The sequence below is a fragment of the Lacerta agilis genome, chromosome 4, assembly GCF_009819535.1.
Source record: "Lacerta agilis isolate rLacAgi1 chromosome 4, rLacAgi1.pri, whole genome shotgun sequence".
Lineage (NCBI taxonomy): Eukaryota > Metazoa > Chordata > Lepidosauria > Squamata > Lacertidae > Lacerta > Lacerta agilis.
Window position 1 is genome coordinate 24,246,725 of NC_046315.1, and position 14,191 is coordinate 24,260,915.

A 14,191-nucleotide genomic window follows, 5' to 3' on the forward strand; every position below is an offset into this window, starting at 1 on the left:
TCCATATTTACACATCAGTTTTGTTATTTAAAAACAACTCGTGAAGATTAATCAGCATATTAGTGCCAATTTCTCCCAATGTACACATTTTTGTATCCAATTTCCCCTAACACACATTTTTGGAAAGCGTACTTCCCTAATATAATGTATTCTGTAAGTTATTTTCCTGCACACTTTACCCTAGCAGAGTGATTCCCAAACCTCCCCACCCCCCGAAGACCACTTGAACACTCCTGAGGCTTGGGGTGGGGGGGTGGGGGTGGACTTAATGATTTTTCTGCCTATTATAACAATTGTAATGCATGGTGCTGGATGCAATTCAATTTTTAATTGGAGTTTTATTGCTTTTATTTCATATGTTGTATTTTATTGAATTCCAATTCCAATTGTAATACAATAAAATACAATGTAAGAAACAAGAGAAGCAATTAAAATGCAATTAAAATTCCACACACACCGTTAATAGAGCCAGTGTGGTGTAGTGGTTAAGAGCGGTAGTCTCGTAATCTGGTGAACCGGGTTCGTGTCTCCGCTCCTCCACATGCAGCTGCTGGGTGACCTTGGGCTAGTCACACTTCTCTGAAGTCTCTCAGCCTCACTCACCTCACAGAGTGTTTGTTGTGGGGGAGGAAGGGAAAGGAGAACGTTAGCCGCTTTGAGACTCCTTCGGGTAGTGAAAAGCGGGATATCAAATCCAAACTCTTCTTCTAATACAGTGGATGTCCCATTTCCAGTCTTCAACCACAAATTCACAGATGTGCTGTGGATGGCTCATGGACCACTGTCTGTGAACCCTCACCTTAGTTTATGCATTTCTGAAAACATTACCTGGCTAAAAAATTCTAGAGAATTTTGAAGGATGGCTGTTTTTGCATATTGCTTTGGAAAGTGCCAATGAGGCAAGTCCACATTTAATGCAAACTGAACCAATTTTTTTCTGCCACCCCTTGTTTCTGGGCCCTCCTTAATGCTGAAGCAGGCAACATAATCCAGAACATACCAAGAGAGAATATTTCCCACAGTAAGATTCCGTAAGACCAGACATCACTCTTAATAGTATAAATCCCTTGAAACAAGCTTTCAGGAGACATCCACTTGACAGGTAAACAAGCCTGTAGGAAGAGGAAAGGGGGGGAATCATTTGTGCACTAAAACTTCCACACATCAGAGGAAAAAGAAGAAGAAATACTGTGCAAAGACTAGCAATTAGTATGCACGGACTTCATTTTTAGAGGAATGTCTGCTTGGGAATGGGGTGGTTGCGGCCTTGGAGGGAGCACATCATGCAGAGCACAGTGGAATTAGAGTAGGAACTAGGATTTTCATATGATGTTGCTGAGGCTGCTCTTGTTTGTAACACCTAGAAGACAGATAACCAGGGCTGCTTTAGACGTGATCGATGCCCTATATTAAAAGTTTCTCAAGCATGTCTTCCCACTGTGTGTGAACACACAGTGAAATCTCTCTCTCTCTCTGTCTCTCTCTGTGTGTGTGTGTGAGTGAGTGAGACAAGCTACACTGAGGATTTAGTATTTCCTGCAAGGAAGCACTTTCTGTGTGAAGGTGCCCTCAGACAGATGGCTTTATGCAGCCTCCAGGTTCAAAGACATCATGCTACTGAATATACCGGTAAGCTGCTGTTGGATAAGGACAGGAGAAGAAGGCTATTGCCTTCATGTCCTGCTTGCAGGCTTTCTGGAGGCATCTGCAGCAAACAGGAAAAGAGATTTATAGGCAATTAGGGTGGCGCTGTGGTCTAAACCACTGAGCCTAGGGCTTGCCGATCAGATGGTTGGCGGTTCGAATCCCCGCAATGGGGTGAGCTCCCATTGTTCGGTCACAGCTCCTGCCCACTTAGCAGTTCGAAAGCACGTCAAAGTGCAAGTAGATAAATAGGTACCGTTCCGGCGGGAAGGTAAACGGCGTTTCCGTGTGCTACTCTGGTTCGCCAGAAGCGGCTTAGTCATGCTGGCCACATAACCTGGAAGCTGTCTGCAGACAGATGTCGGCTCCCTCAGCCTATAGAGCGAGATGAGCACCGCAACCCCACAGTCGTCCGTAACTGGACCTAATGGTCAGGGGTACCTTTACCTTTACCTTTACCTTTAGTCTAACCCAGCAGGGGTCCCTTTCATGAGGAAGTTAGGAAGAAAGCAGACATGTGTATTCTAGCCAACCTAGCAAGGGAATCTGTACCTACAAAGAGGCTTTGGTGCACAGATCACCATTCTAGATCACAATCTCTGTGTGCAAAGGAGTCCATCCAGCCTCCTGAAGTTGTGGGGTGTGTGTGAATAAAGAGGTGTTTTTCCTCCCTCTCATAATACCAGAATCTGGGGTCATCTAAGGAAGCTGAATGTTGGCATGTATCCAGAAAAAGAAAAGGAAGTACTGTATTTCTTCACACAGCATATAGGGTGGTTGGGTTTTTTGCCGAAATCGTTTTTATTGATTTTCCAAATGTTAACAAATCAACCACAAATTAGAGCAAATTTAATACAAATTTCTCAAAAATTGGCTTCCCACACTCTGCTTTCCATGTGTCCACAGTTTCCTCTTGTTGCTGCATTGTTTTCTCATTCACATTCCATTCCTTACATTTAACTTTATATTGCAATATTGGGGGGGGGGTGCATGTTTATTTTTAACTTAGAATTCTTAACCATCAGCTTATCCACTTGCCAATTCCTGCATGTTAAGCTATGTTAAATTCATTGCCACAGGAGGTCGTTAGAGTCACCAAGTTAAATGGCTTTGAAGGAGGATGTAAGACAAATTCATGGAGAATAAGGCTAATGAAGGTTACTAGTATAAGAACTGGTATGCTTTTGAATACCAGTTGCACAAGTGGGGAGATTCCTGCTGGGCATCTGTTGGGCTATTGTAAGAACAAAATGCTGGACTATATGGGCTTTTGGCCTGATCTGGTAGGGCTATCTTATGGTTGGTACTACTGCTGCATAAAGCTATGAAAAGAGTCTGCCAAAAGCATCTACTTACGTTCCCTCGGACAACGTAGTTTGAATCATTCTCTATGTCCCTTGCAAGCCCAAAGTCGCAGATTTTTGCCACTTTCCCATGAGTGACTAGAATATTCCTGGCAGCGAGATCCCTGTGAACACACTGTCAAGGGAGAATGGTGTGAGTTTACTTCATGCCCTGTTTCACAACGGCCAAAGAACAACATTTAAGTCCTTGATTGTTTCCAAGCCAACACCGCTCACAGCTAAAATCATATGCCAAAATAGGGACACTTGGAGGGTTTGTAAGCATGTGCTTATTTTGCTTAATGGTTTGTCCAGCCCTGCCCACGGCCTAGGATGATGGGAGGTAGAAACAAATAAACACCTGGAGGGCCCTATCCCCAGTGTAGACCACATTGAACTAGATAGACCGATGGTCTGGCTTGGTGTAAAGGAGCTTTCTCTGCTCCAGTGTTCTCATCTGGAGGGCCCCCCGTTTCCCTGTTCATGGTCTATGCGGTGCTTCCCCTCTCCAGCACTTGAAGTGCACACATCCTCTTTTTTAAAGCAACAACAACCAAAAGTGGGTGAGCCTAGGAGCAATAAATCTTAGAAAGAAGGAACTGAAAGATAATGCCAATCAGTTCACTGAAAGTTTTATGTGCTGGAGGGAAATTGTATGAAATACAGTAATACCGACAGTCACATTTCACTTGGTGGAAGTTCACAAGGTTTGCACAAGTATTTTCAAAGGAAGATTGCTGGCTGACCCTCCAAAAAGATGAACAATGTACCATTTATCTCCGACATGCTCTTTTGAGGGCGGCGCTGTCTGGGCAAGCACACCTGATGCACTCTGCTCCTCCTGAAGGGCGCTGTCCCCCTTATTTTGCAAAAGACTTACATATGCAAAAGGAAGAGTATTTTGACCTGATCCCATGTTGAAGGCGGAAATTCATTTCCCATCCCAATGATATATAAACACTGGGCACCAAAATTCAGAACAGAGTTCAAATGGTTTCCATATAGCAGGCATGTCCAACAGGTAGATTGTGATCTACCGGTAGATCACTGGATGTCTGCGGCAGATCACTGGTAGATCACTGGCTCCCCCCAAAGAAGGTGAACAACTGTGGCTCCTCTGAAAAAAGCTCAACAACTTTGACCCAAACCTCCCCCAAAATGGGCCTTCCTCCTTCCTAAAAAACCTGAACCCCCAAAAAGGGGGTAGATCACTGCAAGTTTTTAACTCTGTGAGTAGATCACAGTCTCTTGGGAGTTTGCCACCCCTGCCATATAGCATTGCATCATTACTGCAGAATCAAAGATAGTCTTTAATGACTGCCAAATAGATACACTCCAGCAGAATAATTATTTGTGGCTCCCCTATTGGGAGCTACAGGAAGGGCCACACAGCTCAGCAGCAGAGCACATACTCTGCATACATACTCTGCCAGGGCCGGATTTAGGCTTGATTTAGGCTTCTAAGCTACTGAAGGTAATGGGGCCCTTTATATGTCCAGCTGTCCTTTGTCAACAACAAATTGTCACTGTTTTTTGTGTTGAATATATGCTATATGGTAATTTATGGACCTAACAGGTATCTAAAACCTGTTATTTTAGGGAGCAGGCTAGCAGGTGGGGCCCATTACACAGCATCTCCAGCTACTCTTGTCTCAAACCTTGGAGAGCTGCTGCCAGTTAGTGTAGACAACACTGAGTTAGACACATTCCAAGCGATTTAAAGTCTGATTAACTCTTGGAAATCACACCTAAAGGCATCTGTCTTTGCACCCCATAACCCCACAGTCCTTGTCCAGCAAAACCTCTGTGGTGGCCAGGAAATGCTTGCCCTTCTTCCCTTCTTTTTGGAATTACTTTGCCCTTGAGGATTTTTGCTCCCCCATTCTTTGACATGTTTTAGGCAGACAATAACATAAGGATAGGTAAACACCTCCATCTTTCTTCTCTCTCATTCCATCAACGTTCCAACTTCCAACACTCCCCACCCCCTTTCCCTACAAACACTGGGGCATCATCACACAGCTGTTCTTGATTCACTGGCATCTCATCTCTCCGTCTAGACCTCCTGTCCTCCTGTCTCCTTCCGAGACAAGCCTTCAGAAATTCAGTTTACAATTTGCCTTTTGTTTTACCTCATTTAGAAAACCTTCTTTTTTTGGAAGAGCGCCGGCTTTGGCATTCTTAGTCCCTCCTGGGGAGCTTACTAGGCCATTCTGCTACCTAGACCAAATGTTAGTCACATTGTGTTCTTGTGTATTTGGTAAAATATGCTAGTTTCTGAGCCAGCTCTGCTGAACTGGCAGCAGCGTTCCTCTGGCAGAGAAGAGCCACAGCAGCAGAGAGAAGAGGTTCCTCTCAATTCCCCTCTAGCCATTTCTGTTACAGAGAGATGCATCATAAGCAAATGTGGTAACAAGAAGGACTGACCCAAAACATAAAGCAGGCTTTGTGAACTACATGGAACTGTCCTCCAACATCTCGCCAGCATTCCCTGCTTCACAGCATCGGCCACCTGAGGCAAACATCTCATTCTGCCTAATGTTGGGGCTAGTCCTAGTATTTACACCCACCCACCAGAAAAACACATTTCTCTCGTAAAAGTCAATTTCTAATTAAGTATGTTTTTTTTGTAGTTCTGAGCTGGAACATCCAGCTGGAGAAAAGAGGTAATGGGATTTGGGCCACTGGATGCATTTTTGTTCTCTTTATCATCTGAACAAATTTTCACACATCATGCTTACTGATTTTGATTCCAGAAACTCCATTCCTTTGGCAACTTGATACGCGAAGGAGAGGAGGTCTTCAAAAGTCAGCACATCGAGGTCCTCTTCATCATCTATTCCCCTGTTCACATATTTCGTTCCTTCTACAAGTGAAAAACAATGGCAAGAGCTTTATTTCTCTAGGGCTTGAGTTTCTGTTACTAGCATTGTTCGCCAAATGACTACATTACTTCAGACCATTTTTTTAAAAAGCCCACAATTACAACCCCAAAGGAGACTTTGATTTCTCACCTTCCTCAGCAAGCAGGGCAATTCTGCACAATTTAGAGGCCAAATCTAAGTCTTTTTTTACAGATGTGTTTCCAAAGCCATCCTTTGGAATATATGATCCATTTCTTAGTATATTTTCATTTCTGAAAAAGATTTTTTTTTAAGAAAAAGGGATTTCTATAATAAAAATGACATCCATAAGAACAAACACAAATAAACAGAATGAACACCAAATAAATAGAAATTAAAATTTACGTAAACACATTATTATTTTTTTACAAATAAACATTTGGATGGTGTTGTACAGTGGTACCTCGGGTTAAGAACTTAATTTGTTCTGGAGGTCCGTTCTTAACCTGAAACTGTTCTTAACCTGAGGTACCACTTTAGCTAATAGGGCCTCCCACTGCTGTCACGCGGCTGTCGCGTGATCTCTGTTCTTATCCTGAAGCAAAGTTCTTAACCTGAGGTACAGCTACAGCCCCGCCAAAGAGAGTGGGCGGCACTATTCCCTCCCCCTTTGCTTGGCACACAAGGGCCTTTAACACATTGCTTTGCCCAAGCCACAACTGGCTCGGTGCTCCTTACCTTGAGTTTTTGTACTGTGGGAAATTGTGGTAAAAGCTGAAATTGTGCTGTCGGAAGACGTCAGTCAAGGTCTTGTGGAATCTGTCTCGTTTGCTCCTCAAGTAGTTCAAAAGGTCTCCATAGCAACAGTATTCAAAAATCAAGTAAATTGGTCCTGGAAACAGTTTTTTTAAAAACAACAACAACAACAACAACAACAAACACCTGTTACTCAGATACCAGATAGCAAACAGTGAAAAAGGAAGTGACTGGGAGCAGCCACTGGGGCCACATGACACCAGTCCTAAAAAATTCTACATTGGCTCCCCGTACATTTCCAAGCACAATTCAAAGTGTTTGTGTTGAGCTTTCAAGCCCTAAAAAACCTTGGCCCAGTATTCCTGAAGGAGCATCTCCACCCCCATTGTTCAGCCCAGACACTGAGATCCAGCTCCAAGGGCCTTCTGGCAGTTCCCTCATTGCAAGAAGTGAAGTTACAGGGAACCAGGCAGAGGGCCTTCTCAGTAGTGGTGCCCACCCTGTGGATCACACTCCCATTAGATGTCAAAGAGCTAAACAACTACCGGTATATAATTTTTCATAGACTTCTGAAGGCCACCCTGTTAGGGAAGCTATTAATGTTTGATGTTTTTTGTTGTTGTTCCGGGTGGTGGTAGTGTTTTTTCTGCATTTTGTTGGAAGCTGCCCAGAGTGGCTGGGGCAACCCAGTCAGATTGGCAGGGTATAAGAAATTAATAACTACTACTACTACTACTACTACTACTACTCTTGGTAGTTACAGCAGAAAGGCCATTTGGGACACAGAAAGCTGCTGTCTACTAGATCAGACTAAAGGTCTGTATAGCCATCTAGCCCAGCAGTGTCTACTCTGACTGGCAGTGGCTCTCCAGGGTCTCAGACAGAGGGAAGTTTATCCCAACACCTATTGCCTGATCTTCTTAACTGGAGATGCCAGAAACGGAACCTGAAAACTTCTGCAAGCAAAGCAGGTGCTCTGCCACTGAGCTATGGTCTCCTGAGTTCCATCAAAGACTCAACAGATCCCCTAAATGTGAATTTTCATTCCACTGGACAGGAGCTACAGGCGTAACAGGCCAATGCTAATTCTACATTTGGGTACTCAACCTGGGAAAAAAGAGGTCACATTGGAGGGTCCAGCATAAGTAGATGGCTTTGCCCACCGGCTGTTCAGCTCCTTACCTGATATGGTACAAGCTCCAAGTAGATTCACAATGTTTTCATGACTGCCAATGCGAGTCATCATCTTGAGTTCAGTCATTAGAGCGTCTTTTTCGGAAGAGCTGTATTTGTCTGTAAAAGCAACAGCACCAGAAGTGTAGTTATATTTGCCTATACTGGGAAGGGCAGTTGAGTCCATGCAATGTAAGGCTTTGAGATCAGCCTCCTCCAACCTTCTGAGATTTGGACTACAACTCCCATCACCCATCACCACTGACCATGCTGACTTGAGGACCGATGGGAGCTGTAGTCCAGCAATGCCTGGAAAGCACCAGGTTGAGGGAAACAGCTTTAGATTCTCAATGTACAATGCTAAATCCTAAACTTAAGACCACTGCATAGGTCGACTTTAGCTGTAGCAGCAGAGGCAGTACAGTAATTTGGTATCGTAGTAGATGGAGATCAATTCAATGCATGGAAAGCAGAATGGGCATCCATTTCCTCCAAGAGCTCAGCCCTATGAATGGTTACTTGAAAGTGAAGTCAATGGGGCCAGGGGAGGCTGGTGCCCACTGGGATTGGTGGAGCAGAAGACAAGAGCAGCCAACAGGAAATGAAGCCAAAAGCAATGGCTGGTGAAGTCAGAGGAAACGATAGGCAGAGGTAACTTGAATCTCCTCCCTGATGAGTTATACAAAGGCAACACTGAGGCTAATGAGGCGGAGTTGACAGCCAGCCAGTGACACCCCCTGGATTGGTTGGAAGTAAGGGGTGGGGGCTGGCTGAGGGCAGATTGTCCTTGGTGAGGCAATGCCCCATTCACCTTAATGGAGCAGCCTCCATGGAATGGGACTTTCTTTGCTGTTCATAGGAATAAATATAAGGAACATTTCCCAGGAAACGCACTTTAACTGTGTGTACTTTAACTGTGATTTAAATGCATGTTGTGTATGCAGCCATAATGGCCAGCATAGGTCTAAAAAAACATCCCTGGCTTCTGTGGGACATGAAGTCAGATATCCAGGGACTTTTGCTTGATGTTCCACAAATCAAAGCACAAAAATAATTCACATTTTCATGGTTTCTTTGCTTCGGTGCTGATGTCATCCTCAGAATCAACACCATGTTCTGAAAACTAGAAGCAATTTAAATTTTGGACTAGGCAGCTCTTCAGACAGAGGACTCTTTCAAATGGGGGACTGTTCTCTGACACATGACCACCTACTCACAACTGTGACACAGCTACATCACACATAATAGTCCTACAGCAAAGAGAGCGCTAACCAGAGGGAAGACACGTCACCAGAAACCTTGGATTGCAAACAACAAAATGAATGTGCATTAACTCATAGGAGAAAAATCAGAGTCTGCAGACATTTTAAAATGCTAATTGCTAGCTATGTTGCTCCACTGCTAGAGGCATCATGCCTCTAGAATACCAGTTGCAGGGAATCATAAAAGGGGAGAGCATTGTTGTGCTTCGGTTTTGCTTTTGGTCTTCTCAGATGCATCTGGTTGACCACTATGAGAACAGGATGCTGGACTAGATGGGCCTTTGGCTGGATCCAGTCTGGCTCTTCTTATGTTTTTTAAGTACAGTTAAGCACTCATGCAAGGGCTCAATACAAGGCAACAGGGCTGGGCATCTTTCAGAGTCCAACTCAAGTGCTTTTCTCTCTGTGCCACCACAGCAAGTTGTCAGAAGAGGGAGCTGTTTGCCAGAGATCTGCTCCACTTGGGTGTCTCGCCAATGCAGCTGGGTCAGAAGCAGATCCTGCGGCTTGCTGACTCAGCAGTTGCCAGGCAATGAAAGGCAGGGCACCAACAGGACTTTCACTTGACGTTTCTAAATCCCTAGATTCTGTTTCCTCAGCCTGAGCAATTTGCTCTACAGATGAAGCTGGTGTCAGACCAAGTGACCTAACGACCCTCGTCACCTTGCCTCGCCTCTTCACTGTGAATGGCGGTTGGGTTGGCCTGCTCTGCCTTGATCGTGCTTCCAGACAAGCACCCCAGACACCAAATTGAAGATAGGATCCCCCCAAAATCAAGAACAGTTTACAGTCTTAATAGCAGGAGTGTGAAACTTGTGGGCCTCCAGATGAGAGCCAATGTGGTGTAGTGGTTAGAGTGCTAGGCTAGGACCTGGGAGAGCAGAGTTCAAATCCCCACTCAGCCAGAAAACTCACTGGGTGACCTTGGGCCCGTCACAAACTGAGAGGGAGAAATATATATATAATTATATATATATAATTTTGATGAGACTGAGAGGAGATATGATAGCCATCTTCAAATATCTCAAGGGCTGTCACATGGAGGAGTGAGCATGCTTGTTTTCTCCTGCTCTGGAGGGTAGGACTTGAACCAATGGCTTCAAGATACAAGAAAGGAGATTCCAACTAAACATATGGAAAAACTTTCTGACAGGGAGAATTGTTAGACAGTGGAACAAATTCCCTAGCGAGGTTGTGGACTCTCCTTCCTTGGAGGTTTTTGAGGAGAGGTTGGATGGCAATCTGCCCTGGATGCTTTAGTTGAGATTCCTGCATTGCAGGGGGTTGGACAAATGATCCTTGGGGTCCGTTCCAACACTAAAATTCTATGATTCTATGACTCCAGCTCCCATCCTCCCCAGCAAACACAGCCAATAGTCAGTTATAAAGGAGTCCAATCACATTTGGTGGGCCACAGATTCCTCATCCCTGCATTACAGTATACATGGATAGGCTACCTTTTAGCATCTTGACTGCAACTTGGACAGACACTCCCGTTTCACTAATTCCATATGCTGTGGCATTCACCACTTTCCCAAAAGCACCGGAACCAAGTTCTTGCCCTACAAGAAAAAGGGAAATGAACATGTCCTCCTCATCTTGCAGTTGGGTGGCACGCTTGCTAATCTTATGATGAGTGCCCCCAAACTCACCAAACTCCAGATTTTCTCTGGGAAACTCCCACTTGAGCTCATACTCGACCTCACTGAAATCCACGTAGATGTATTCGTTATAAGAAGGTCCAACCATCTGTATCATCTGCAGCTGGCTTTTGTATCTCGATTGCTACAAGGAAGGAGAAAAGAGGAATAGTGAAAAGGACATTCAAGGTAACAGAGCAAAGTGAAAAAGACAGACATCAGGGTCAGCTGTTAACCTTTTTGTAGTTTTGGCAAATTAAGGCGCACAACACGGCAATGACCGAAAAGCAGAATCCAGCAGTTGCATATAATGCAACGTTATCGGACAGGGGATGTTCTCCTGCAATTTGAAGAGAGGTGGATTATTAAACACTTCATTGTATTGTTAAAGATAAAATGACTTTGCGCATGTGATGAAACATGGTCTTATCTACAAAAGCTCATGCCACAATAGATATGTTGGTCTTCAGGGTGCCACAGGACTCATTTCTGAAGTTACAAACATTTTATATATTTTTACATACCATGGAACTTAGCATGGAACCCATGCTTTGCATTATAACGTGGCTCCCACAGAGCAAGTAGAAGGATGTTGAAGTCATTCATAGAAACAAGCTAATTTCTAGCAAATTTAAAAGAAACCACCACACAATAGAAGAAGAAGAGTTTGGATTTGATATCCCGCTTTATCACTACCCGAAGGAGCCTCAAAGTGGCCAACATTTTCCTCCCCCTTCCTCCCCCACAACAAACACTCTGTGAGGTGAGTGAGGCTGAGAGATTTCAGAGAAGTGTGACTAGCCCAAGGTCAGCCAGCAGCTACATATGGAGGAGCGGAGATGCAAACCCGGTTCACCATATTACGAGTCTACCGCTCTTAACCACTACACCACACTGGCTCTCAATACCCATAAATGAGACAGATTAAAACCTGTCGTGCTTCCTTTTTTGGTGAGCACAGTATTATTCTTTAGAGGTCAGTGTGTTCCCAGCTGAACAATCATTTATATTTAAATTGAAGAGATCCAGGTTTAAGTGTGTCCCAACCACCGCTTCCATGGTATCACTGTGAAGCCTTGGTCTAACCACTATCTTCTAGCCTCAGTTCACCACTTGTAAAATTGAAACTGTGACTTGTCTTATGGTTTACCATGAAGGAATTAGCACAATAAGAAGATGGTGGGGAGACAAGATACAACTCAGCAACCCAAAGGTGGCGTTCCCATGGATCCAGCACATCATGGAATCAGAGGCAAAGGACTTGGGTTTTGAAAACTCAACTGAAATTCAAAGTCAGGTTAGTAAAAATGCAGCTTGTTCAAAGTTCCATGTGGGCAGATCTCTTTGGGACTCTAAAATCCAGCTGTTGCATATAAGCAATTCTTGCCAATTGCCTGAGAAAGTGCAAACCTCTCCCCTTTCCCACAACATGCCACAGATGTTATTGGGCTACAGTTCCCATCATCCATTCACCATTCTGGCTGAAGCTAATGGGAGTTGCAATTCAAAAACATCTGGAGGGCACCACATTGGCTATTCCTCCTTACACAGACTGCCAAACCCGACTCTACAGGCACCTCCGTACAATACCTTTTTCAATTAAGCTTGTTTCACAGTCAAAGCCCACTGAATTGTTGGCACAGCACTCTACGTAAAATCTGTCTTCTACTTCCGATAGATCTAAAGTGCTGTTTACAATCTGGAAACCAAAAGTATTTCCGTCATACGTGTTGTTTGATATTCCACCTGTGATTTCTGTGCAACTGTGGGGAGAAGAGAGCCATTTACATTTTTAATTGTTTACCCAAACACCTGTTTTTTAAATTTTATTGGAATTTTATTTACAACATAAAACAAACCCCCCACCCCCAATACACAATGTTTAACCCAAACATCTAGAAAGTCAAGGGCACCATCAGAAGTGTGTGCTGCATATATCTTAATATTCTTTCAGTAGCTGTGTAGGAATGGAGAAGCTGATCACTTAGCTTTTTTAGCTCACAGATCATTTGTATTTAACAGATGTGTTTAGATAAACCTACTGTGGTCTGGAACAAGAGTGGGAAACCATATATGATGTCAGGTGTAGCACAGGTAAATGGGGAGCTTGGATGAAAGGGATCTTTGCTGGTGCCACAAACAGAACTTCTTGCAGAATCTTAAACCACACCACAGCATCTCAGCTGCTTTTAAAAATGCAGCCACTAACATCCATGGAAAGGGCCATCAACATCTTTATTTACTTTGTTTTCTTGTCAGGACACTGTCTCCAGACCCAAGATGCTGCAGGCCTGCTCTCAGCGGCGCAAGATATCTGAGTTGATGTCTTGTACATTTTTAAAACAGGTTTCCCTGCAAAAGATACAGCAAAACAGCACAGAGCACTTTAGAACAAGAATTCCTGAACTTCATCAGAACAAGACTCCCTATACTTTGAACCTCCCCATAAATACATGACCTGCAGGACACGGGTGGCGCTGTGGTCTAAACCACCAAGCTTCTTGGGTTTGCCGATCGTAAGGTTGGCGGTTTGAATCCCCACAACGGGGTGAGCTCCCATTGCTCTGTCCCAGCTTCTGCCAACCTAGCAGTTCAAAAGCATACCAGCACAAGTAGATAAATAGGTACCGCTGCAGCAGGAAGGTAAACAGCATTTCCATGTGCTCTGGCACTTGTCACCATGTTCTGTGCACCAGAAGCGGTTTAGTCATGCTGACCACATGACCCAGAAAAGCTGTCTGCGGAAAAACGCTGGCTCTTGGCCTGAAAGTGGAGACGAACTCCATACCCTATAGTCAAATTCTACTGGACTTAACCATCCAGGAGTCTGTTACCTTTTTTTTTTTAAACCAAATACATAACTAATTGGGCACAAGGAGAAGGGGACGACAGAGGATGAGATGGCTGGACAGTGTTCTTGAAGCTACTAACATGAGTTTGGCCAAACTGCGAGAGGCAGTGAAGGATAGGCGTGCCTGGCGTGCTCTGGTCCATGGGGTCACGAAGAGTCGGACACGACTGAACGACTGAACAACAACAACAACATAACTAATTGACTTTAAATGCAAAATTCCTTAAGGCGCTTTCAGTTGCCCTGTTGCTCAGCATTCAGCTTGATCTGCTTTCAAGGAGATTAGATGAAACCAGCTATTTAATAAGCATTTATTCTGTTTTGTTAGTGGGGAGGTTAGATTACATTGTGCCACAGTAAGTTTTATCCCACATTTTCCAGTGCATTTCCTCCATCATTTTCCTTATAGCAAAAAGTCTGACTGGGGATGGGAAATGGGAATGTCGCACAAAACTTCACAAATCCATTTTAACTGTGTGACTTTAATCCGCTGGCATGGGATTGAATCCCACCCAGAAACAGTGGCAGTCTGGATTTGGCCTCAGAAACAAGCTATGTTTGTTAGAAAGGAGCAGGCTTCTAGGTATTCTATTATGGGAGAGGAAATACAAACATGAAATAAAAGCAGGAGGCGGTATTTGTTCTTGTCTCAGTCTTGGGTGCAAATACAGGGCAAAAT

General features: G+C 44.1%; 1 protein-coding gene across 2 annotated transcripts in view; it reads right to left on the reverse strand.

Moving 5' to 3' along the window:
* The window catches only part of FLT3 (fms related receptor tyrosine kinase 3), a 39,137-nt gene that overhangs the window by 3,541 nt on the left and 21,405 nt on the right, over window positions 1-14,191 (reverse strand). For both annotated transcript variants that reach the window (XM_033146417.1, XM_033146418.1), the window contains exons 10-20: window positions 12,905-13,013; window positions 12,252-12,424; window positions 10,898-11,001; window positions 10,674-10,806; window positions 10,479-10,583; window positions 7,769-7,879; window positions 6,569-6,722; window positions 6,002-6,123; window positions 5,729-5,853; window positions 3,001-3,123; window positions 1,001-1,112 (exon numbers count right to left, since the gene is read on the reverse strand). In XM_033146417.1, coding sequence (XP_033002308.1) covers window positions 1,001-1,112; window positions 3,001-3,123; window positions 5,729-5,853; window positions 6,002-6,123; window positions 6,569-6,722; window positions 7,769-7,879; window positions 10,479-10,583; window positions 10,674-10,806; window positions 10,898-11,001; window positions 12,252-12,424; window positions 12,905-13,013 — 1,371 coding nt within the window. The remainder of the gene's footprint in view (window positions 1-1,000; window positions 1,113-3,000; window positions 3,124-5,728; window positions 5,854-6,001; window positions 6,124-6,568; window positions 6,723-7,768; window positions 7,880-10,478; window positions 10,584-10,673; window positions 10,807-10,897; window positions 11,002-12,251; window positions 12,425-12,904; window positions 13,014-14,191) is intronic.